The 26,973-nt window shown below is 40.8% G+C and overlaps 1 protein-coding gene across 1 annotated transcript in view; it reads left to right on the top strand.

The window, feature by feature from the left end:
- PCCA (propionyl-CoA carboxylase subunit alpha) overlaps window positions 1-24,472 on the top strand; it is a gene marked incomplete at both ends in the record, with an annotated part of 276,300 nt that extends 251,828 nt beyond the window's left edge. Inside the window, 3 exons of the mRNA XM_080612857.1 lie at window positions 8,483-8,623; window positions 20,947-21,024; window positions 24,404-24,472. Of these exons, the coding sequence (XP_080468983.1) occupies window positions 8,483-8,623; window positions 20,947-21,024; window positions 24,404-24,472 (288 nt within the window). The remainder of the gene's footprint in view (window positions 1-8,482; window positions 8,624-20,946; window positions 21,025-24,403) is intronic.
- Between the last annotated feature and the right edge of the window lie 2,501 nt (window positions 24,473-26,973).

Below are 26,973 nucleotides of genomic sequence, written 5' to 3'. Positions count from 1 at the left end.
AACCATATATTTTCTCCTGTTAACACCAGCACTGCTGACATGCAAGTGATGGGAGTGTTGGCATTTTGCTGCAGGCTCTAATGGGCTAGTTTAAATGGTCTAAAAAAAGTGATTAATGATTAGGAACAGGACTGTTACACAGCTTCACAGCTCTTTTCCTCAATGCGTTTCCATTTATGTCAACTAGCAGCACACTTGGGAGGTGTTATTTCAAAGCAGTCAACACGGGAGGGTTTTTTTTTTTCCTTCTGCCATTTGTTTCTGTTTCATAGGTCCCTTTGGTTGGCCAGATATAGCTAGCGCTTCCTTAAAAGTTGTAAGCTTCAGTGGTAAAGGAGGATAATCCACAGGCTTTGTATGTCTGGTGACTAAAATCTAAATCAGTGAACTCTACTGTAATTTCAAAACAGCAAATGCTGTCTTTAACATCACTCTATTTACTCCTGTTTAGTGCATTGTGTTGGAAATAATTCAAAGGTTCCTCTCAAAAGTAATTGAAGCACTTCATCAACCAATATGCGATTCTCTTCTGCTATTCACTTGATTTTCCAGCAAGCAGTAATTTGTACATTAGTACTTGCTTGTTTGTAACGAGTAACTGTCCACCCCTAAGCCCTCCTTTATATACGTGGATAGACATATAAATATATATTTGCTATTTGTATTTGTTTGGGAACTGAGGTCAATAAACAGTATTGCAACAGTTTACCTCCCTCCTCTAGCAAGTAATACTTAGCCGCCATTTGTAGAAAAAACAAGTAGTTCCAAAAGAAAATTAGAAACGAAGTTGGAAACCCCAGCATTTCATTCTTTTCAATGAACCTTAGGACAGTTAGTAGAAATAGTCTATTATGTTCTACATGTCTAGTAGAAATAGTACATTCGCTTTGCTTTTTTAAGCTAAAGCAGTATCAAACAGTGAAGAGTAGTGGGGATTGAACACACAGGGAAGATACCTTGTATTTTCTGGAAGCTTATGTCACAGCGCTAAGATCTTAGAGCTCATGGCTGAAAGTTAGCATTTGCTGTTAAGTATCGTGTTGTGAGTGAGGGGAATGTATTTTCTTAGAACAGGACAAGCAGTAGTTTAGTTGCTAGCATTTTGTCTTGGCATTGCGCTAGTGATCAAAGTATGAAGCTGCCTTAGCTGTGTACAAGCTCAACCAAGTGTTCTGAAGAAGCAGCTTAAGAAAGAAGTTTATACAACAATTATTTGGGACAGATGGGAGATGATTTAGGGTGCAGTGACATTGACTGCGTGTATACTAGAGCCACTCTTTTGCAGAATAGGTGTTATACCAAATAGATTTGCAGTGTGTGATGGGGATGAAGCACAGCTCAAAGGTGGGCATGTCACCCTGTTGGCTTGTCCTTGAATGTAGCGCTCAGGATTGTAGCTTCTCTTCCTTTCTTAATTCTATTTTTAGCTAATTTGCCTCCAAACTAAGACTTGGGCAGGCATGCTGGTGGCTCCTGGTGTGTATTTGTCCCTTCTTGGTAACTTTCACTCAGTGGATTGACTTCAGCCAAATGTAGCAGAGGGGTAAGGGTCCCAAAAGCAATACAGTCCAACCCATTCTGCGAATAAAAGATGTCCACTTGTAGGAGGAGTGAGGGCAGAGGATTTGGTCAAACACACGGTTCATTTAAGGTGAGTTAACGCTGGGGAGTGCAGTTATGAACGCCTCCAATGAAATGCTGTTACAGAGATGACAAACAACTGCCAGCCTTATCTGTGAGAGAGCAGGCTTGGTTAGTCCTGGAGCTGATACAGCTGCTTGTTACTTCTGAGAGATTCTCCTCTCCTGCTTGTGCAGTATGGTGTGGTGTGGGGAGTGGTGGTGGGGTGTCAGTGATTTTCTTGTCTGTGTATGCATGGGCTAAAATACATGTAGTTGTTACTACAGGTGTGTAATGCTGCTTCCCTTCCTCCTCCTTATTATTTCATTTAACTTATTGATAGCCTCTGGAATGGTTCTTGGGTTGTTTGATTGTTTTGGGGTTTTTTTAGCACATACACATTTTCTGTTTAAAAGCTCCAATTTCTAGTCCACAGATAGTCAGGGGACATCTGCTTTGGATAGTTTGCAAGTGTTACATATTAAACTCAGGCCCTCAAAATCCAGGCAGCGTGGTGACTATTCCCAGGCATGCTTAGCCTGCCACTTGTCTTTTGGAAGTGTGTGTTGAGGTTCATTGCACACATTTATTCTTCAGTTTGTGCTTGGCTCAGATTTGCCACTAAGATTCTGTTCTGAAACGATGACGTAAAATATATATGTACTTTCTTTTTCTTACGCATCAGTGCAGCACTTTTCCTCCTGTAGTTCATAGTAGTACTACTTGTGGGCAGGTTTCAAAGGAATCTCATCTCCATATGGTTTTACTCGATAATCCTTTATCCACCATCTTCAGCTCTCATTCCCTTGCTTTCTTGCCTGTGGCTACGTTTCTATCTCTGCATCAATTAGCACAGTGATTTATACAACAAGCAAGCAGTTTAGAGGTAATGGTACACAATTAACATCTCATTCCACCATAAAGGGTATGCTAAATACCCCAGTCACTGCTTTCTCTGCCTGGAATTGAAATAAGTGTTTGTCCTAATTCATATGCTATCTGATGTGAAGTGGGCCTGCTTTGTACGGCACTACACCATTAATCTAATTATAGATAGCTGCAAATGAAGTGCTGTCTGAGCACAGAGACCGAAGAAAATAGCGCTTTTGTCATTTAGCATGACTCTGTGAAGCAAGATCGCACTTTACATGGCAGCATGGCAAAATGGAGATCTGAATAATATTGCCGCCTGTTGCATCTTTTCTAATTACAACGGCGTTGTAAACACGACTGGGCGCTGATATAAATAGAGCTGTAGATACGCTGTCATGTGGGTTGGAGGAGAAAATCCTTGGTGTGCTGTTGTATTAAATGATGCATCCTGATTGACAGCTACCTTGAGACTGCGCTGATGGAGTTGTCAGAGCGAGATGCTAGCCGGCTGCTCCAGCTGCGTCAGATGCGGCGGCAAGGCGGGGGGTGGAGGGGTGGGCCTCCTCCGCCCTTCCCGGTCCCCTCGCCGGGCTCGGCTGCCCCATCCTAGCTCCGGGAGAAGGACATGCCTGCGCCTTCTGCCCGCGGAGTTTCGGTTCTGCCTCCTCAGCCCCAGTCTGAAGTGGAGGGAAGATGGTTTTGCGCGGCTTTAACCCTTGTTAGGGTTCTCCAGAGTGTTAATTATGTATCACACAAGGAATGGAAAGTGGGAAATGTGGCTGAATTACAGTTCTAATTAAGTTGCTGCTGCTGGAGCGTGTACTGTGTGGTGGTGAGGCTTCTCTCTTTTTTTCCTTTCCCTTTTGGTGATACTAAAGACTCATGATTTTTGTGGCTGTTCTGTTTCTTTTTTTTTTTTTCCTTTTTTTTTTTTTCCCTTCCTCCCCTTTTCCTGTGTTTTTTTTTTTCCTTTTTTATTTTTATTTTTTCCTTTTTCCTTTTTCCATTTCTCCTTGTTTTTTTCTTTTTTTTTCCTTTTTTTTAAATTTTTTTTTTAACTTTATTGTTTTCTGTCTTTCTTTTTACAGTCTCTCCAGCCTGTTGAGTGTTTGCTACTCCATTAGGCTGAAAAGTGTCATTATTTTGTGCAGGTGTTAATGCCAGTCCTCACCACCACCCCCCTGTGGAATTAAGTTAGCTCTGAAACTCCAGGCTCAGAAAAAAAAGCTCTGTGATTTGAAGCATGTAATTTATCTCCTTGCTGAGTAAGAAATCCTTGACTCTGAAAGAAAGTGCTGCCTGACACCTTCAAGTAATGTGGAATAGATACATCGTTTACCTGTTCATGTGCTGTGGTGGAAATCTAAGCAAGGGTATGGTCACAATGTTAAACATGTATAATGGTCAATGAAAAAGGCAGCGTGCTCATTGTGCTCAGCAGTGGAACGTTGCTCAATATTGCTTTAAATGAATACTGAGCAACATACTACGTGTGAATCTGTGACATCAAACCGCAGGTGACAACAGTTAAGTGAGGTGAGGCAGGATGCTGGTTAGGAATGTTAAGGGAAGTTATGTGGCCACAGTTAATAAATTTCACTGATTCTGAAAATGAGACTGTAAGGTCAGTGAAAATAATGAAGACGCATGGCAGATGGTTTCTCTGCTGAAATCTGAGCTACATAAGATTTTCAGCCTTCTAACCACAAGACTGACAGACGTTTCAAAAACATGGTTGAACATTTAGGTAGATCGTACTGAAAATCCACATCTGGTCAGCAGTTCAAATACTGCCATAAGTAACATATGGGTAGTGGTACACTAGGTTGCTCTATAAAAGCTCCAATGGAGTTTGAACATTTCCAGCTTCTGGGGACATAAGCTTCAGGTATACAGGGAAGATCTTATTTGGTAAACTAATGTGAGATGTAACAGAGTGCAGTTTTGAGCATTTTACTGAAGGGTTTCAATATTCTGTTGTACACGGCCAGGGAACTGTATATATCCAAATTACAGAACTCTTTATTTTGAGCAAAGATCGGGGCAGATGTGCCCTGGCCACTCTTTTCTGTAGCAGCCAGTCTGCTGCTTCCCTACTGACTTGGGAGATCAGTAGGATATATATCTACAGAAAGCCTCCACAAAGCCCAGGGGATAATTTTCACTGTATTTGTTTTCTTTCCCACTGCCTTACTCCTTTTCACTGCTATTATTACACCTTTCTGTTTTCTTCTTTTTTGTCACGGAGATTTGGTCTGAGAGGTAGGTTTTTATTACATACATTCATTTAGTGGGAGAGGTAGGACAGGATACTGTTACCCTTAGAAAACTATTAAGTAACATTGCTTTTCCCAACTGTAATTTCTGTCAACTGATTGTGGACTTCCAGCAGTCTTGTGAAAAAGAAACACCTGTTTTCTGTGCCATCAAAAGCTGTATGGCTTCTTTTGGGTACCTCTTTACTGACTTGACTTTGGCTGGAAGAATTAGGCTCTGAAACCCTGCAGAGTGGAGCAGTGGCTGGTGACAACTACTCATCAGTGTAGATCTGATGGCTAGCAGATTTCCTTGCTCTGAGAGTCCACATGCGATCTCTTTATGACTCCAACAGATGTTTCTTCTGGTTTAGGCCAGTGGAAACCTTCTGGTCTCTATTTATAACCAAAACTTCACAGCCTTCCCCAACTCCTCCTCCTGAGGATAAAGGAAGAAAGTCCAAACCTCATTCACACTGTGTTAGTAGTGTATCAAAACTTCTGCTTTGTGTGTTCAATGTTGCCCTCACTGAATCAAAGGCGTAGCGGCAGTGTTAATCGTGACAAAATGTGGTATATTCTTAATTGGTTTTGTTGTAGCAGCACTGGCAGGCATTGTTTGACATGGTCTTCCGAGTCTTGTGGCTCTCACCAAACCAAAGGCTGCACCTGGGTTAGGGGAACAACCCCCTTGGTCCCCTCTGCACAGCTCATCCCCCACAGATGAGAAACAACCTTACAAAGGGACACTTATGCGCTTATTTAGTGGGGTCCAGCCAGCAGCAGAAATACATCAAAGGTAATCTTAAAGAAGGAACCTTTCTTTGCAACTTTGTCTTTTAATATTCTGAAAGGTCATTTGTGAATCAACTGTGCCAAAAAAGGCCTTTCCCCAGAAGTTTACTGTTGTTATTTTTTACTTTTTGATTACAGTAACTTGCTTATCCCCCAAACAGACTAAAGAACAATAAACAACTACAAAAGGAAAAGGAACAGCTCATCAATAACAAAGACCTACGTTTTAAAGCTTTGAGTGTACTGACTCTTACATCTCACTCCAAGCAAAGCAGGAGTCCTGCAGAGAAAGGAATCTAAAAGATATGAAAATTATAAAGATAGTAAAAACAATGTTTGTAGGGATATTTTAACTTGGTGTGGAGAATTCGCTTCAAAGTGCAGCGTACTGAGGAACATGGCTTTCCTCCACTGCTGTACATTGTGGAGTGCATAGGGAATTCTGTATTTCAGTCCCGATGAAATACTGTAACCTAGATGAACGCAGAGGGCCTAGCTTTCACTTTAAGTTTCAATTTTGTAATTGGGCAGCTCAGAAGTGTTATATGTGGCTTAAAAAACTAAATGTTAGCTAAGCCTAATGCTTTGAAATCATATCAGAACAGTCTTGTACAAGAGGTAATGACCGGTACAGACCACAAATCTAACTTATTTCTGTGTTCTTTCTTTCTTCCTGTTTTTTAATTTATTTTCAAACTCTGAGTACAAAGACGACACTAACCATGGACACTGAAACTGTGCAATTTGGTGTAATTATATTCCCCCCCATAGATTTAATGAAGGACTTTTAAGTACAATTTATCTTTGATAGATAGTCCCTCTGCACAGAATGTTTATTAGATTGACAGCAGAATACACTCTGCAAGCTTTTTTTCCTTGCCACTTATGACTCAGATGAATTCTAATAGGAGTAAAAAGCTTTTATTTGCACAGTAATTTCACTAAAGGTTCATATCGTTCAGAAGCTGGCAGACACTTGTATGTCTTGATTGCAAAACAGACACTCAAGAATAAAGAAACATTCATAAGATGTTATTATTTGACTTGTCACACTGCTGCAATTCTATTTGCAACTTCTGTCATCAAATCTCCTATAGGCATCACCTCCCCAATCCCTACAGCATCCATGCAAGTGTGCATACGTGCACGTGTATCACACACATGTGCTTTACTTTTAGAAAAAGCAACTGCAAGGAGCCCACCGTACTGAATGTAGTTGCTTATGCGGGAAGAGCTGTGTTTGGGGTTGGAAAATGTGAGTGCCACAGTCTTAATTGTCATGATGATGCCTGCAGGAGGCTTGGGAGCTTTTTGCATACAAAATGGTGCTGGTTCCCCTCTGCCACATCAATTGTAACCAAGGCATGTGTTTGGGAATAGGTTCTGAAATCTTTGGGTGCCACTTACAGCTTTAGGGGATATTGTTGTGGCATTTTATTAGTTTACTGGGGTGGTGGTGGGAGATCGGTTCATTTAACCATTTGCTTATATATCTGGTTAGAAGCAAGTATTTCTAAGTGAATGGCTGCTCTGTCATTGCACATAATCTTGTGTGTCCAAGCGCCGTTTACAGAGGATGATAATCCTCTGTTATGGTGGTTTGTTTTTTTTTTTATTTGACTTTGAAAGCTGCTTTTGAAAGATGTCATTATAGAGTTAATCACCTTTTGCATGTATTTCTAAATACCTTGTTCTACTCTCCACAGAAGCAGAAGGTAGAGTCCCCCTTTACCTTCACCATAAGGATATCAGATTTTTTCTGTCTGTGTAAAAATGAAAAGTAAAGACGTTTTACTGTTAATAAAACAATAGCTAATTGTTTTGGAGGAAAACATACTGTGCAAAGCAAGGTGTTGAACTTTACATCAGCAAAATACGCATTTGAATTGTAAATGCAGTTCATCCAGTGCTTATTATTAAAACCTTTTGTTTAAATTTTTGATGAAGTGTGGTGCTGGTCTTCACTCGTTGGCCTTGGTGAGCCAGGAGTTTCACGCAGAGACCTGCTGCCATCTACTGGCTTTTTGCGTTCATTTTCCAGTGCACTGGGACAAATGGGAAGGCCATCTGTCCAAGTGCAGCGAATTATCTGTCAAAGTGATTACAAGTTTGTAAAAACTAAAAGCCTGGAGCTGAAATTACTGCACACACCCCTATATGTCTTCAGAAAGGTGTTGTTTGAAGGGATGCTGTTAGACCCCCGAGGGTCACCATACTCGCTTCCATTTATAATTGCTATAAAACATCCTAGAGAAAACATTCTTTTTTTCTTTTTTCCCTCAAGGTAGATAACAGCTGCTGCACAGTTCTTATTGTAGAAAAGGTGTATTCATTACAACCGCGATGTTCCATCATTCTGCCCCTGCATGAAAAAATGGAATCGAAGTTGGTTTTAATCACAAAATCTAAGCAAGTTATTAACTTCAGACATTCAATACATGATAAAAAGAAATGCTTAAAAAGTAAACACAATGTTTAAAATCAGTCATGTCGTTGAAAATCTGGCAGACTTGCCCAAAGGCTCAGTTTCCAATTCATCACAGCACTGGAAACGAATCCCTCGATACTCCTTATCCTCTAAAGATCATGTGTCATAAGCACAATGATATTTCTGTTTGGTTTTTGGTTTTGTTGTTGGGGTTTTTTTAATTTTTTTAATCTCCCTTTTCTCCCCTCAGTTTTTAAATGAATCTGACATTTCTTTACTGTGCTTGATTCCTTCCCTCTGTGTGCTCATTGCTGCACTTTTGGGTTGCGTATTTTTCTATGTCCTGAAAATGAAACTCTGAGTAGAGATTTCAAACAGTGATTTTTAGACACTCCTGTGAAGAACAGACGACAGATGTATTATATAAAAACATGCCATAAAATAGAGCAGATTATTGACTGGAATTCACCAAGGTGCAGTTTTCTAAAACCTTCCTCTTCCTATTCTTTAGTACAAATTACAAATACTGACGAAGGTTGCTGCAGAGCTGAGCAAGTACATGCCAGAGAAAGCAGCAGAGGACACCTCCAGCATTCTGAGATCTCCCATGCCTGGAGCAGTGGTGGCAGTTTCTGTCAAGCCTGGGGACACGGTAAGAAATGTGATCTATATATCTGCATTTTCATTACATATTCCACACAAACTTCTCCTTGGTGCCACTGAAATGACAGGTCACAGGTTGGGGTCTTTTTTTTCACCTGTAGAATAATGTGTGCTGAAGGATGTGTGCTGCTTGTCATTTGAGTTATGAAAACTAATAAGGAAGCACAGTTTAAATTAAACTGGCTTTAAAAGGAACATTTTCAGTTGGGTACAAGTCCGCCACTGAAATGCAACCAATAGCTTGGGTTTTGTATCACAAAGCTGGGGGAGGGAGGTAAGGGGGGAAATTTGTGTGTGTTTGTGTATGTGCACATAACTATATGTAAGAATATATCTGGTGCTAGTTCTAGCAGGAGGGAATTGTTGATTTTCTGCCCTGAAGCAATGATAATATTACTAAACACAAGGGATACAGGAGAGATGTTTAACTCCCCTCTCTTCTTCCCCACCCCCGTATTTTTTTTGTGTGTGTGTGGGTTTTTTTGGGTTTGTTTTTTTTTTTTTTGTTTTTTTTTTTTTTTTGTGTTTTTTTTGTTTTTTTGTGTTTTTTTTGTTTTTGTTTTTTTGTTTAGAATCCCTCTTTTAGCATTTTACAAGTAAATGTAAATACAGTATATTAGAGTTACATTTAATCTCAGTTTTAGATGAAATTTTACCACATTGTATCATATGTTATTTCTAAGGTCAAGGCCTGTTATTTCTAAGATCTCTCCTAACCACTGAAAGCCATAGAGTGATGCAGGCACAGAAGTATTTGAATCATGTTGTGTAGATTGATTTTAAAGCGCTGTTCTATGATTCTATGAAATGATGCTGTGAGTATGTAGCACTTAGATACAAACAGAAAGCTTTAGTCACAGAGTTCATAATTTATGGCAATGAAATCTAGATTTCCTTGAGAGATGATTTAGAAATGGGATCAAGATCTCCAGTCCAGAATTAGCGCTGCACTTAACTATGTGATAGTCATCGTTTGTACTGGTAAAGTGATTGTTTGCTTACATTTTGTTATGATGCCACTTTTGGTTTTAGACTATATGGTTGTTTCTGTCTATTTACAGAGAGAAAGGAGTCACCATGTTAATATTAAAGATATGTAGGTGCAAATGTTTGCATTAATGAAATACAAACATTTCCTGACTTTTCTGAGGAAAGAGAACCAAGTACAGCTGAGTGAAAAATAGCAAGAGAGAAATCTTTTTAGCTCCTGCATTTAGCTTTCTGGTTTTGTGATCTATACATGCATGCACACACACACACTGTTTATACCTTTAAAACCAGCAGTGTTCAATTAAAGTTAATCACTATGTCATCCCATGCACAGAGGAATGTGTGATTTCTGTGTCTAGGCAGTATGAGTGGCTGAGTAAAAGAGATCTTACGCAAATACTTCCTTTTGTGAAGAATGGAAACATTTTTAAGGCATGGATCTTTTAATTTAGGATTTTTTTGAGAAGTTAAATCTGATGAATGTTACCAATATTCTTGCCCTTAGTTCTTGTTGTCTTGAAGGGATACAACCAGTGGAAAAGGAGGCCAGAGCCAAAGGGATTTTAAGTAAATTAAGGAGCCTCCCTCCACAAATCCACAAGTGGTGCAGTGCATCAGAGCACAAGTTGTTAAATAATGTGTGGAGATTTTTTTCTTCCTCGTCTCATCTCCTCTCCTGCAGCTTTTTGCTGGAGGCACTGAGTGGCAGAGCATTTGAACGGCATAATCTATGTTCTGCTGACCTGAGCTTGTCAATGCTAATTGTGTGGCTTTAATTGCAAAAACACATTTGCGTTATTGAAAAGGGTTTAACTTAAATCCGTCCTTTTCAGGACTAGTGTCAAAATGTTAAAAAAAAGCGAGCCAGCGAGAGAGATGATCATCTATCGGCACTGAATAAACAGGGGGATGGTGTGATTCAGATTACATGTCTTGGCTGTCTGTCAGAAACCAGCTCACTCACTACAGCTGTTCAAGGCATGATGGACAGGGAACTGCAGCTCCCTGATAAATACAGCTCTTTTTGTTGCACTGCTTGGGAAAAGTATGATTTCTTTAGTGTGCTGGAAAAATGGGAATCTAAGTAGCTCCCAGTCTGCAGCTGGGTTTGGCAGCTCAAATTTGCACAGTGTGTGAAAACAGCACAGCTGAAAAATGGGAGAGCGTGAGGTAGTTGTCCATCCTTTAGGCGTTGCTGTTGATAGCAATAAAGCTGCCTGGTTATTAGCTGCTCCGAGGCTGGTTTCTCCTAACCTATGATTTTTGCTACATAGTGTTAGTGCTGCGCTCACAGAGAGATACTCTCAGAGTGGTCAGCAATACAGGGAGCTGGGCTGCTGTACCCCATCTTCATGCATAACTTTACAAATGGTGAACGCCTGGAGAGGGACATCTCTTCTTTGTCTGAAGGGCCCCACTCGCAAGCTTGTGTGTATTGCCTGTGGTTCAGCTATAAGGCATCACACCCGGTCAGGTAAAATGTATGTTTGTTAATGCCTTCCTCCATGCCTTTAGCCAAATGAGAAGGCAATGCTGCTCTCTGTGTTTTCCTTACTCTATGTGTCACTGTTTTTCCCTGAAGCACAGTGTTCTCGTTTGGCTGCTGTTGCTGAAAAATACTTTGGTCTGATGAAGCCTGATAGAAGATTGTGTGAGCATCCTCTATCCAGCTGGTCTGATGAGCAGTTTTCAATTCATTTTTGCCAAAAGATACTGCATATACAAGGAATTTATTTTCTTTTGTCTATAAGATGATCTATGGATTTTAGTAACACAGTGGGGAAGTGCTCTGTGTCACTTAGAGAGAAGCAGAACTTGTGATGCTGCCAATTTTTTAGCTTTTTAGTTACTTTCTACTTTCTTTATTTTCCTTCATGTGATCAGAAGACAGTAATTAATTGTCACTCAATTATTCCTGGAAACACAATGAAGGCACTTAGAAGCAGAAAACAACATAAACAACAAAACAATTTGAAATCTGGCTGACTGGGAAGATGGTTCATATTATTTAGGGAAAGAAGATTTAAATTTAGCTTACTTTCCTCATGATAACAGTCACATTTTATAGGAAATGACCATTTTGGAGTGCAAGGGTGTTTGCATGTTAATTTTCTAAGTAGATTGTTAATGATGAGTGTGCATTAGGATGGAGTTCAGTTTTAGGAGAGTTACTTTTTGGTTCCCCATGGTGCCAAGGGCCAGAGAAACCGCTGGGTTTGAAGTCCAGGCAATGGATTTGCTCTGTTTTGGCTGACACCGATCACAGCACAAGCCAGCTGTGCTAGCGTGCAGCAGTATTTTAATGCTGGAGTATGGAGATGGCACTGCAAACAGTTTTGATCTCACCACAAGTACCACAAATAACGCACCATAAAAACTACTAAAGCTGCACAGACTCACTGCTTAACTTGGAGGGCAGGAAATGGGCAGGCACTTGCAAAGATTTCTTCATCATCTTGAGTTGCCTGGCTTAATTTTTGTGCATGGAGCATTCAGTGCATTGAAATTTCAGGGGCAGGGAAAGCCCAAGGTCCTAATGGTTGAACAGGTAAAGCAATGTTGTTGTACCCTATTTAAAACAAGGCACCCAAAGTGTTTCCACAGCTGATTTCAACTTGGTAGTCTGAACTGTCCACAGCAACAGAAAAAGATCTGAACTATCCTTATTGCCTTGTAGCCTTTGCTGTATTTTCACCTAAGAATATAGTTTCTGCTTTTTCAGTTTTCTATATATCAGAAATGTAAAGAGTTTTTCTTTTAGTTGTATGTTTCTCTTTGTTGTTTTTCTTTTTTAATTAAATTAAGCAGAACAGGTGGCATTACTAAGCCAGGTATTGGTCAATAAGCTAACACCAGTGCTGGTAGCCTAAATCACTTCAATGATTCCTCCAATCCATAGATATGTAAAAGGAAAGCGCATCTGGGTAAACACCCCAGCATTACTGAATTGTAGGACTGTGGCCAAAAGAAGAGGACAGTTAATTACTTTGACCTAAGTAAGATTTTAAATTTCCTCTCTTCTTTCCAGTAACTTGAGATTACCCCTGGTTTTGGGTGTTCACTATTCGCTATTCAAACCACTCTCTAAGTGGACTTTTCTCAGATCAAAATTCTTAGGATTTCAGATTGATGCTAGAGTAGTCATGGGTGTTGATGCTGCGTGGGATTTTTTTTCTATCAAGATGTCAGCTGCTATATGCTAAGTATGTCAGTAATTTCAAAAATGTGTAACCTGAAGGGTGCTATTTTACTTGTATAGCATACAAAACACATTGTTCTCAGTGAGCCCGTATTTTGAAAACAACAGAAGAAGATGTTTTAAGCTGCATTTCAGTTCTTCTAAACCGCATTCCTCCTGCAGTTCAGTCGTGTGCACGTTATTTTAATTTCTCTTGTTATTCTTTAGAGGAATAGTTAAAAAAAAAAAATCTTTCCCCACAATTTTCCATCTCACAAGCCTTGGAAAGTTCTTGCTATGGGAAAAGATATGTTTTGCTTGACCTCTGCTGTTGAAGTACTCACTACTAAAAACCAAAACAAACCAGCTTCCTAAGTTCTGTTTCTCACTGCATCGTTTATTCTCTTGAAAGAGAAAGTGGAGTTAAATGGAGTTACAAAGTTACCTCTTGCTGTCAGCCAATTGTGTGTTGGTTTAAATCATATTTACTTTTCAAACCTCAAAATCTAAGTAGAAAAAAAATAATTTTATCTTTGTTGTCTTACACTGGTTGGAATTTAGAACAGAGAAATAACAGCCAGGAAAAACTGTGAAAATGTATTTGCTTAAGTAACAGTTTCACACTTTGTTCAGAAACGATAATCTAGTAAGATATTCTTAAATCCAAATAAGATTTTTGTCTTGTGTGAATTTTTTTTCCTTTTTATTGTTGTTTTTCCCCATTTTCTTTACCTCCTTTCCTCTCTCCTGTTCTTCAGCAATCCCAGAGCAAATATAAACTACATTTTTCAGTTAAATGGAGTTTTCAAATTTGACCAAATGTGCTCTAAAACCTCACGTAGTCTTTATGATTCTGTGTATTAAGTTATTTTTTGGGGGGTATATTTTTGTGGGGTGGAAAACCTATTGCTAAACAGGAAAGGGAAACAGTTTCACAGCTGTGAAATTTCAAGAGTAAAAGTATGTAAATTTTTCGCCATTCTTAGAACACAAGACTTGGAGTAATCACAGAATCACAGAATAGTTAGGGCTGGAAAGGACCTTAATTGTGCTTACGTTAAAACCTGCCTTAACTATAGCAATTGCTCATAACATGTTTATGTGGTTTTTCTATATTTGACTTGAATATATTTTTCTGCTATATCTTTATGCAATTGCACAATCTAAGGTTTGTGTCCAAGTATGGTGTAATTAAGACTAAAATCCTGTTCTGGTGATGAGTCAATATTATTAGAGTTTTCTCTTAGGGAAGAAATGCCACCATCCTTTAAAAATAATTCATAATTATTTTTTTTTAATTGGTGTGCTTTGCCATTTCAAATGATAAGCAACTTTTGGGCCATTCGTAAAAGAGTTGAATGATAAAAATTGGTGTGATGGAAACTTAAGCCTTGCCTTGATCTGAGTAGCACAAGAATTGCCCTCAGACATTCTCTGCCCGCATATCACTTCCCCAACATGCTGGGATCTCAGAGGCAGTTGGGGAAGTGTGTTTTGGATAAGTGGGAGTGCAATGACCAGCGCTGATTGCTGTCAGGGGGACATCACTGACCTTTGGTTAGTCAGAGGTCACAAAATTTGGGATGTGCTATCTTTGGATTCATTCGTTAAAGGAGTGTGGCAAAAAAAGTTTAATAATGATTTGTCAAGTACTTCTAATGGCCGCTAATTATGTTTGCAGCTCTATAGCTGTGGTTTCAAAGTTAATTTGGAAAGAAGGGAAAATCTACACTAATTATTTTACATGGTAATGGACAATGTCAAGGAATTTCAATTGCTGCTCATCCAATTCCTCTTGATTTGTTTTCTTGTTGGATGTTTGCTGCCAGATTGCCAACAAGTCAGCGAGAAAAAAATCTAGGAAGCGAATGATACCAGCATGGACTAAGTTTAAACAACAAACAAACAAACAAAAGTCCCAGTATCTTCATAAGGGTTTTAGGTAGTGATTACATACTTAATTCACTGTTCAGTGGCTTTGCACAGGCATAAACAAGACGAATGTTTGTAATTATTTGGAGGAAGGCTACAAGAGAGGGTAACTGGATTTCACATGGCACCGTCTTGCATTGTCCCTTCTTACTTATAAGGCTTAATAAAGGACACAGGTTGCAGCATAACTGACATTGCGCAGGATATTTACTAGTGTCTTCCCAAAGCTGAGAAAGGAGATACCAGTAAAATCTAATTCTCACTTCACTTTTAACCAAATCTAAGATTGTTTTTGCTTAGGGCTGTAATTGTTTTTTTCCCTTGAGCTCCAAGAGCCTTAAAAATGTTACGCAGCAGAGCACCTGTGTTCTAAATATAATGGTCTTAAAAATGTAATTGAGGGATTTTCACTTTTGTAGGCAAATCAGCAGGGTTGATATTGATCCATCTTTTTAGGGAGCCACAGTGCACCAGAAGGTGATACTGTAGAGGGCCCCGTAAACCCTTGGAGCCTTCTGTCTAATTTGGCAGAAAACCACAGAATGTCGGACAACAAAAGACCGATCTGATTCCGTAAGAAATCTTCATCCCTCCCACCCCCTTTTCACAGGATTAAAAAAAAAAAAAAAAGACAAAAAAAAAAAAGACTTAATTTTTTCAGCTGCACACAATGATTTGGTGCTCACTCTTGCATTGAAACAGTTGCTGTCAGAACAGGCAGGAAACAGTTTTCTTTTAATTGCTGAAATCATTCGGAAGTGCTTCATGCACGGCTTCTGTACAGCAGATGCTGTGCATTAATTGGCCTGTGTAGAGCTGACCCAGGGTTCCTTGCAGCGGGCCCAATTTTAGGCAGAGGGTTTAAATAGCTTATTTCTTATTTTCTATAACCTGGCTTACATTATAAGCGTGCTTGCACGTGGGGTACTTCATGGTCTGCAGTTTCTAATGTCATGTGGGTTTCAAAACCTGTGTTTCTCTGGTAATGTACTAGCAGCAGGTAAGCTCTAAATACCATCCATCAGGAGTTAATTTTTTATCCAGATACTCCAATGACTGATGAACCTGTCTTTTGTATGAATGTTCAGCACAGGAGAAAGCCATATGCCCCTGGCACTGGTTCCTATGCATTCTTTGCAGTTCATAGTGAGGAAATTAAGAAAAAAACAAACCCTTACATTTACATGTCTTTCATTTATTTAGCAGTTTGCACTTTCTAAAATAGCTCCTTTTTCTTTTTTCTTCTTTTTTTTGTTTTCTGTTTTTTCTTTTTTTTTTTTTTTGACAGTGAAAGGAGATTTAGGTCTTTTAAAGCAATCTGACTACCACCACTCATTTTCTTTATCAGGAATATTACTGCACACCCTTAATAGGGAACCTTGTTTTGCTACTCCCCGTCTGTTCAAAACAGACCTTAGCCCATTAGAAGGTCCTCCCTTGTGTGGGAAGACCACAGCTGTTACTGTAAATCTCATCCAGTAACTGTATCACCCCCATTTTGTGGCTCTGAAGGATGAAATTGAGAAATGGAATACTGTGCAGTCATCCTTTACATCTCCAATTTTAGGCCTTTGCACATCATTTTCATGCTTTTATTCCAAATCAAACAGCATTAGTGAGCAACACCACCCTGTGCTAAATGCCTAGTGTTTAAAAGCAGCACCTACGATCTTTGTTTTTGGAGGATTTAGAGGGAAGTTGGGGTTTTGTTGATGGTGGATTTTTAAATTTTATTTTTTTTAATTCCCTCTTTTCCCTTCTTTCCCCCCCTCAGATTTTTCCCAATCCCCAAAATCTGTTGGAAGCGGAAATCCAAATGGTAACAAGGTGCCTAAGATGGAGGATGCTCTGTTACGCCTCCACAGAGGAAGCAAGAGCTCAGCATGGTTACAAACACAACTTTGAAAAAGGTTTCTGTTTCTTTAAAACCTTCTGAATAAAGTGGATCTAACTTCTTATGAAGGATAGTGGGGGTTTTAATCAGAAATAAGAAGTGGTTTAAATCATTAGCACAACAAAGCAAACTATAAGCTTGAAGATAAAAGTCTCAGGGGAAAGAGTCCTCTGAAAATAAATGGGACTTGATAGATTTCCATATCATTTATAACTTCCCTTAATTACACTTGGAAGACTTGCCAGTAAAACTGGAAAATTGGCAGCCTATATCCATTATAGTAATTTTGCCGACCATGGCAAGCAGCTGGCTTTACTGGATTTTATTTCCCATCACTCACAATTAATCATCAGCTGGAGATGTCTGAAACTCCTCAAAACGCAGCAATACTGTGTGACATTCAGGCCTCCTTAAAATGCTGAAATCTGCTGAGTAAATGGGCTGAGTTCCCCTTCCAGCGAACTCATTTTGGTGCAAGGCAGGCTGCCGGTTAATGAGTGCCACTTCGATAATCGGATGCGAATGTGAACCCTGACCTCATGTCAAAGGAGAGGACGCAGCAAGCTGGATAAAAGATAGGGGATTCAGATCTGCAAACTTTACACCAATTAGACAGAGAGCGGGGAAATACATCAGCGCCGATTGGGTTTATCAGAAAGACTTGCGGGGCTTGTGACCATTTTGTAAGCCTAACATTGAAGATGTCCTGTCACAATCATTAAGTCTTTATCAGCTGATGCACAAAAGTCTGAGGAAAGTGTACCATATTCACAAAGATCCATCCTGTGGTAGCGATGCCCTGGGGTGCGCGCTGTCTTTTGCTGTTTCTGAGGCTTAAAGGGACCTATCTGTAAGTGCAGTTTGTCTTTACGCTGAAATGAAAACTGTTTGGGGTTGCTGCTTCTAAAATTCTGCTTCGACCCCGTGCCGTGAGTTGCTTGGTCGGGAAATGACTGGACACAGTTCCCTGTCCCATGTGTAACCTTTTGTCCAGAGCAGATAACAACCACCACACAGTCCCTGTGTTATCACACAGTGCTATTGAGTGTTCCCAAATTCACATCATCGATGTTAGCAACATCGAGATCTTAAGAACCCTCCTGGTCAATGATTTTTTTTCCTCCTCTTTTTCCTTTCTTTTTTTCTTTCTATTGTTCCTTTTCACTCTGTGGAGAACAGAACTGAGCAGCTACTTTGAACTGCGCCACGCAGAAACAAGCTACTAAAATACAGACCGCAGGTCTAACAGTTAATCATTCATTTATTTTACTGTTGCAAGCAGTGTTAGAGTAGATGGGTCTGTAGCACAACTCTGTGAGAGGGATACCTGAGTTTAATTTCTTTTAAAAAAAGGAGTCCTTTTATTTCACTCGGTTCCAATCAATCAGATGTTTTGTTTGATTTTATTTGCCTGTTTTGACAGATTCAGGTCATCACTGAGACCTCTCTAAATTGAAATGTAAAGATGGTGGTTTACACTGGTTTGCCATCTACTGAAAGAAATAAATTATATGATGAAAATGCTACATTAAAAATGGTCCAGATAAATCCTTAAATAGGTTAGAAAGCAAGAACTTGTACACATTGCTGTGATTTTAATTTGCAGGCTAAATAACAGGCAAAAGGATATGTGCAATTGTGGAGTGAAAGAAATTGGACAATGCCCAGAAGACTGAAAAAGAGAAAAGAGAGATACAAGTGCCTAATTTTAGGATTTGTCGCTTTGCAACACAATGAGTGGAGCTGTAAAGGTTTAACATAAGAACAGTAATTGAACTTCTGTGCTTAAGTGACACTTTCACCAAGGCAATTTTCAACAAATTGCACATCATCGGAAGTGCTGACTCAGCATTTTCACACATGGTACCTGTGGAAGGTGCCTCCTTCCTTCCAAATTAGTAAGACTAGATATTAACTGGACAGTTTGTCTATATATTTTGTGGGTTGGGGAGGGGTATTTCCTTCCCAGGCACCGCTTCCTTTGTCATCAACCCAGCAGGTATTATGTAAAACACAAAAACTTTGGTTTTGAGAAAGGGAGGGAACATTAGGAGAAATTCAGATTCATGGACATTGCCATCCCACAGCCACTTAATACTTCCTGGCATTTTAGTGCCAGATCTAGAGACAATTCCATACTTTCTCAGCAGATGTATTTTCAGAACTATGTTTAGGAAATTGCTAACTGATTCATTTGCACACCATCCACCTGATGAAGCCGTGCTACAGCTGAATTGTACTGGGGCTCAAGATTTTCTCGTGACCTTGAAATTAGGCCACTCAGTTCAGATCTGCACTCCTTAGCATCTCAATCGTCAGCAAACTTTAGAGGCCCATGTTCTTGGTGCTCTGATAGGTGAGTTTAACCAGAGGGTGTCAGATTTGTTTTTGGAAGAGGCTACAAAAAACCCCTCAAAACTCCAACAGGCTTTTTATTTTATTACTAATGTTGCTGTTGTTGTTGTTGTTTTTTAACAGCAGCAGATATTTGTAGCTTCCTCTTAACCCCAGAAATGTCTGAGAAGTTCAGAGCAGACAGAAGAAAACCTGAGCAGTGAGATAGGGAGAAGGAGGAAAAGAAGCAAGGAAGGAAAGAACAAACTGATGGGACAAGGCTACAGGCAGAGCAGCAGGCGTGAAAGGAAGGAGACAAAAGATGGGGAAAGGGAATAGAGGGGAAGTAACTGGAGACAAAGAACAAATCTCTGGTACTATTCACTGAATTTGACACTGCTAATGACTTAAATGCTCACCTGAAGCTCAGGATGGAATTTCTGCAGGTGAAGTGTTGGGTGTTGCTTATTCTCTGTATCCGGTTAGTACAGCATGTTCCCAGAGCAAATGCTTTCCTTATTTACCCCAAAAAGCCAGTCATACTGCTGTTGGCGGTCTGCTGGAGAAAGGGTGCATAAGCACCTTTTAACATAATGTCTTTTCTTCAGTCTTGCTCTGAATCCATAGGCAGGTATCAATGCTTTTCAGTCATTGCTAGCGCATGCTTTATCAAAAAAGCTTTTGATTTTCAGAATGTGCATTTGAGCTCTGACTTCACAGCTTTCTGTTGGACAGTATATTCCTCCAAAGTGGTACACACTTGTCCCTAAATATGTATTACTCATTTTACATATATTTAGAGAAATGTATCTGTATGTATGTATATAAACAGATTTTGAGGGCACTGGCACATACAACAAACAGACAAGTTTCAAACTCTGGTAACAAACCAGATCTCTGCAGGTCTGAAATTACCCTCTTTAATGAAACTTCAACATCAGAATTAAAGCATCCCAAATTTGCTGGGATAATGACTGAATGGCAGGCTACATCTGCTAAGCCCCAACAAAAAGACTTGCAGTGGGCACTTGGAGCCAGGCACCCCAGAAGGGTGTACCTGCGTAAGTTCTAGTGAAACATTGGCATGGAGGGCCCCGTGCCATCATCTTCATGGGATGACTGGCTGATCACTGGGTTACATGAGGGATAAATCCTGAGTCCTGTGGTTTTCGCCTCATGTATAGGCGGCTCCCCTGACACTGTAAAGCTTCATGTGGCTGTTTCCTCTGCACAGTGTAGTCCAAGGCATTGAAAGGAGGATCTGACTGGGACACAGAGGGAGCCCAGCAGAGCAGCCCAGTGGGTTGCTGGTGACCTGGATCTTCTCCATGCCTGTTCACAGAGTGCAAGCCAGCAGAAACAGGAAACTTGAGTGTTTCCTTTTAAGAGCTATGGTGAAAAGGATGGTTTTGCCTCCGCAGTCCCTCCCTATGGATGAGAGGTGGTGGTTCCTCGCAGGCGTGCTCCGTTCCATTAATCTGAAGTCATCAGCTATCATCTGGATGCTGCCATGTGCAGAGGTGTGACTTTCTGCTCAGCATTAGCATGTTGGGTAATACTGGAGCTTCCAGCACATGCTCCCCAGACACCTGCCAAGGAACTTTTGGCTTCTGAATCAGGATTAGTGTCTGCGGGATCTGCACCAGGGAAGCAAAGCAAAGGCTTCCCAGCCAAACCTGCACAAATCAAATTTTGCTCTGGATTTAATTGATGTTGATCTGTGGTGGGTATGTGGTTTGTCTGGGGTGGTAGTTTTAAGTAGGTGATTCCTTTTTCCCTATTTTTCGGCTGGTTTTGGTGAAAGCAATTGCCTTTTGTGATTGTGGTCTGTATCATGACTGCGTAGCTGGCTGCCTTGACTTACGCCATCAGAGTCTTTATAGCATTTAATGAAATAATCCCTTTATTTTCCAGAAGAATCATACACACATGTAGAGCGTTTTAAATCCTCTATCCTCATTTTGTACCACTTGAATTTTACCAGGTTTCAGAAGGTCAAGAGATTTGTGTAATTGAAGCAATGAAAATGCAGAACAGTATGACCGCTGCTAAAACAGGCAAGGTAAGCTACCTTGGGTCTCTTAAAACCATATGCAACTTGTCAAGTAGGGTAGGATTTAAAAAGGAAGAAAGGAGGATTCTGGTTGTTAAGGAATTAAGTCTGATTGTTGTAAGTCTCTCAAAGTGAGTTGTCATTAATTTTTAACATTTGGATCTGCTGTGAATGCTGTTAAGTAGTTCTGAGCCTTAGATAGCACAGCAGTAAATAGTTTTACTGGCTTCAGAAATTCAGATAAGTCCTTCTGCCCTAAATGGCTTGTTATCTATGATTCTATGTTACAGTGCTAAGTTGAACTGAAAGGTGTTGCAGACTGGTTCTCCGAATTCCATCTTTCCAGAGAGCAACTGAAAGAAGGGAGATCTCTTTGACCGTTAATTCATTAACGGCAAAAAATTTGACATTAAAAAACCCACTTAGAATGAGGCATAGAAACTGCTTTTGCAGGAAGATGAATGAAGCAATTTGTTTATTATTGTGACTATTAAATAAGAAGCCTAGATCTGAAGATGTGTTAGGCTTTGTAAGGCTGTGTATTGTGATACCTCGTTTCTGAGGGACCAGTGTTGCAGGCCTGACCTGGGACTCTCCTGCAGTGCAGGATGTACCAAAACCAGTGCTCTGGGCAGGGAACTGGTTAAGATTACATGATAAGGATATGCCTTAAACCCCATCTGGTTTGGGGACTGTCAGCCCCCATGTGAGGGCCTCAGAGCATCCCTGTGCCAGGTTATAATTCACAGCCTGAAACCATCACTTAGATATGGGCCCCTGATCCATCCTTTTCAAATTGGAGAGCAGGGTCTGGATCTGGATTATGAATTCTCTTCTGTGTAGTGTTTCCTCACCTGTCCCAGCCCTTCTTTGCCTGGGGCCAAGTCCCTCTGCTCTCCTTGAAGCTCTGCCATTTTGCTGTTAAAAACAGCAGAACAAACCCCAGTGCAAGATCCCTCATCCCAGAGGGAGGCAGCAAGGAGCCTGGCTCTCCAGGGCAGGGACAAGGTCGGCCACTGGCAAGATTTGCTGAGATCTCAGGATGGCTCTCTTATGCCAAGGACTGTTTGTGTGTTTACAGGAAAGGTTTATTTGGCACAGCACTAACATCGTCGCTGAGGCTGGGACCCAGGGCTTGCCTCTTCCAGTGTACCTAGCGCAAAATTGGGTCTCAAGGGAAAGAATTGCAGAGAGAGGGAGGACGTGCCTTGTCCTGTCGCTCTAACATTGCCACTTTATGGGTTTATTTCATGCATTAATTCCTATATAATTTATTTTCTCACTTGATTAATATTTCCCAGCATTTAATTTTTCATCTTTGCTTCTTTTGTTTAACCCCTTACTGCTGCCTTTTTGCATTCACTGCTGTTAACTGGGGAATATTTGTAATTAAAATGCCATTCCCTCTTATCACCCACTCCTTTTTATTTTTTACTTTAACCTTCCCATTCCCCTCGTGGTGTGCTGTAACCTGTGGACCTGTTCCTTAAAATCCTGCTTGTACTTCTCCCGTTGATAAGTATCACCCACTCGTTCTATACGGATGCCATGTAAACCCCATGTTTGGATTATTAATCCTTCAAAATGGGATGTGAATGGTGCACAGGCCATTCAGTAGGCCCAATATGCACCTTGCAATGTCCCTTTGGTGTCTGCATTTTAATAATAAGCAAATTATTTGATTCTTTAGAATTTTAAGAATTTGAAAAGGCAAACGAGTTTTGGGCTGTGTAGAGATGAAGCTGCTAGACAGGATTCATCCCATTTTGCAGTGCAAAGTCATGACTCTGAGTGCCAAAATAACTTGGCTCCTCCACAGGAATAGGCTGTTTGGCACTGGCTGGTAGTCTACATTTTGATGCCCTGAAACTGTGTTTTGAAACTCAGTTCCTTTGTCTTCAGCTGGAAGCCGTCCCCATTTTCATTCCTGGCTGAATTCCTTTTCTGCATCAAACCCCATCTTCCTGTTTGTAATTGTGAGAAAAGTGGTTTGTTTTTGTCTACTTTGAGTTCACTCCAGCTGCAGGTGGTTTAAAAACGAGGGAAAGATGAGGAGGGACTGTTGTGCCTCCAGTCTCCTCCAGGACAGCTGTGCGTGGGTCAGAGCAAGGAATGTCACAAACCACTGGGGAGTCTGAAGCACTGGTCAGCCACGGTGTTTGCTGAACATTGGCTTTGTAGATAAAGAAATGAAAGAAGTAGTATATTTTTCACACTGCTGAGGAATCAGGTAGGCTGCCTACTACTGATGTAGAAATAAAGCCCTTTTTTGTACGTCATGTCTTTGCCCACGTATAGTATCCAGCTTCATTTCTTGAGTAATGCTGTGAATATGCTACAGAGCCAGAGATACGCTTACAGCTCATGTGGCTTTAGGCTATCAAACTAACTTGGACATGGGGAATATTAGCCTGGTATTTTGGGTATCCTCCAGGTTTCTTTTAGGAGCCCAAGGTAATGTTTGGATGACTAAACTGAGCTAACCGCTGAACAAGGTTTTGAACAAGGATTTGGGCATTTCAGTGTGAGCTTTGAATTAATATTGCAAGTAAACTCTATTATACAGCTTCAAGTAATTTCTGGAGCTCCAGTGTGCTGAAAGGGAATTCAAATATGTTGCAGCCTTTTATAGAGGAAATGAGGGAATAGTGTAAGATTTTCCTGGTTTAAAATTCAGGAATCTGCACATGAGTATGTAGCTTGTCTTCAGATGTAGCTGCATTTATTTGACAGTGGTGTGCTTTTGCCAAGTTCAGTTATGTTAAAGGATCCCGGTTCAGTTTGAATCAATCTCTCTCAGTACTCTGGGGATTGAAGGAATCCCACTTCACTTCATGGTTTTGGTCCCAAAATTCAGTTATATTTAAAATCTGTAATGCAAGAAATACTGGAATATTTAATTGAAACACAAGTGTGAGTGTTGAAGAGTCAGCCTGTCCTCTAATAAAGGATTTTAAGCTTTAGTAGTAAATGAACAGCAGTGCAAACAGGTGGAAGAAGGGTACCTTTTGATTTTTAAGTGCCATCTCCATCTGACATTCAGGTCTTCCAGCTCCCAAGTCGTAAGAAAACCAGCTAGTGGCAGATGGCTAAATACCTTGATGGAGTTTGACATGAGTTGGCCAAGCACTGGAGAGGTTGTGGAGTCTCCATTCTCAGAGATACTCAAAGCTCAGCTGGACTCTGAACACTACAGGTTGAGATGTCAACCTCTTGAGGCCCTTCCAACATACGGGCATCTGTGATCCCTATGATGGTCATAATGTCGCAGTGGCCACTTACCCTCCGCATGCAGATGTGATAATCTATATGAGCAATGTCAACCAAACCATTTATTTAATCATGCTATTGAGGGAGGTTTGAAATTGTTCCTGTTTCTGTACCGCAGGTGAAAGCTGTGCACTGCAAAGCTGGTGATACAGTTGGAGAAGGAGATCTGCTGGTGGAACTGGAATGACGTGTTGCCTCCACAGTGTTGAATTAGCTAAGCCTTTATTATTTTCATCCACAAAGTAAGATTAAGATAATTCAACACAGAAAATAGACAGTCCTACGCACAAGGTTTTATACAGACATATTTATTGAATCAGTGGTTAAGACAGCAAACACAGATGTTAAACCTTGGCAACAGATCCCAGATTTTTACTTCCAGAAATACTTGTACATAACCTTTGTAATTCTTTGATTTTTTCAGGATCAGATAAAATCAATAAAATACCATTTCTGCTCTAAAACAGGAAAAGCCTCTTTTTAAAAAAAGAAAACATAACAAAGGCCCAAATTGGATTTGTCTTCTCAGTGGTAACATCACTGTTTTGAGGCCCCAGCCAAACAATGCAGAATGGTTGGTGGGAGTGAAAAAATAACCACCGAGTGAGCTGAGCAACTTTCCTACACTCTGTGTAAGCACTGAGCAAGTACAGCCAATGCTCCAAATTCTGATCAGGTTTACTCTTATATTTTGAAGCCTTTGTATAAACTAGATTTGACTCACACGTTGGATGTTTTATTTTGCTAGTGCCAACTTTCCCTGTGTATTTTCATTTACAGTTGGCTCCATACTCGGATCCCTACCCTCCCCGCCCCCATCTTCTTTCTATTGATTGGAGAAGAGAAGGCTGCGTGGAGACCTCATAGCAGCCTTTCAGTATCTGAAGGGGGCCTACAAGGAGGCTGGAGAGGGGCTATTCATCAGGACCTGTAGTGACAGGACAAGGGGTAACGGGTTTAAATTTAACAGGGGAAGTTCAGGTTAGATATAAGGAAGAAGTTCTTTACTGTGAGGGTGGTGAGGCACTGGCACGGGTTGCCCAGGGAGGTTGTGAATGCTCCATCCTTGGCAGTGTTCAAGGCCAGGTTGGACAGAGCCTTGGGTGACATGGTTTAGTGTTAGGCATCCCTGCCCATGGCAGGGGGTTTGGAACTAGATGATCTTAAGGTCCTTTCCAACTCTAGCTATTCTATGATTCTATGATTACTTGATGCAAGTCTTTACAGAAGGAGCTGGCACTGTCCTTGAATTCCTTCAGCCACCCCAAGGTAGTGCTGGAGGCATCTGCTGTCCCTCTGGTCAACCTTCCTCCTAAACATAGAGAAAAGGAAGACCAAGTGCCTGATCTTTTGTTGTGCAGAGGCTCTTACTAAAGACTGTGTGAAGAACTAGAACTGTTCATAATACAAGACAATATCCAGCTGGAAGAGCAGTGTATCCAGTATGGGGAAACCAGAGAGGGCCTGCAGAGGAGGAAGACTGAATACTTAAACAGAAGTGAGAAGGCTGGGGACTTGGTCAGAACAGGTAAGAAAACATGGTGGGTTTTTTTTACTGCTCACTCAGGAGCTCCACAACACAGGATGGTGAAGATACCAGAAGTTTACTGGGTTCAAAATGTTAGCATGTGGTTAAGAAAGGCTTTTTCTTCCATTAATTGATTTAGCTCAGTAATTCAGCAGCTACAGCTCACTAGATGTAGTGATACCTCTGCAATCCCTGCACACTGTAAGCATCGTCTCTGACCCTGTGCTCTTGCCTAGGCCTCTGCTGCTGCCCGTGCTGGGCCAGGACACTGGGCTGCTCCTGCCTTTGGTCTCACCTTCTACAGCTGTTTTTTTAACATACCTCCTGCTCTCATTTTCTTGCCTCAGCTGTGCAGAGTCATGCTGCTTCCCAGAGAAACCCCCTCTGGCCAGAGGCACCTGGGCCTTGCCAGAAGGACAAATCCAGTCTGCGACAGGGCTCGTGATTTATGTTTAACCAGGAACATTTGTGATTCTGCTTGGAACTTCTGACTGAAGAGGCATCTTGCATGTTATTGAGACTCTGTGAACAGTACCACATGGCCAAGGGGGAATAATGTAGTGCAGGGACTTGCTTTGTTAGTTTGCAAAACCCATCAAGATGAGTAAGGAGAGTGAGTAGTACCTGCCCTTCAGGAAAATTAATGCTTTTGCAATAGGAGAAACTGAGGCAGACACCCTGTAGATCTTCCTACCAATCTCCTTAATGCCATCTTGCCCTTTCCAAAAGGAGCACAGTTCAGCTTCTGCAGGTTGCCCTAAAAAAACCACCAAGTATCCCGAAGAGACACAAGTATTCTACTTTAAAATTGCTTAAGTTGTTACTGTAACAACACAAGCTTCCTGTCTGTTACTTAAATGAGATGCAGCAGTGCCTACTACTGATAAAGTTTAGGCTGATTCCTTACCCTGGATCCCAGGGCTGATTCCTTACCCCAGATCCCAGGGCTGATTCCTTACCCCAGACCTCCTCTGGCTATCACAGGGCTACTGGCAGTCAAGCAAAAGTACAGTAGTGTTCTTAATGATATCCCTAGTACATTTCATTGTACTTTGGCTCACTGCATGGCATACATTCCCTGCTCACATCCTTTTGGCAGCTTTGTATACTCTACAATCTGTATGTACCAAACACTGCAGTTGACAGAAAATACAAGGCAC

The sequence above is a fragment of the Psittacula echo genome (genome assembly GCF_963264785.1).
Source record: "Psittacula echo genome assembly, chromosome: 3".
NCBI lineage: Eukaryota > Metazoa > Chordata > Aves > Psittaciformes > Psittacidae > Psittacula > Psittacula echo.
The sequence above is the reverse complement of the archived record's forward strand: the minus strand, read 5'-3'. Positions and strand labels throughout refer to the sequence as shown.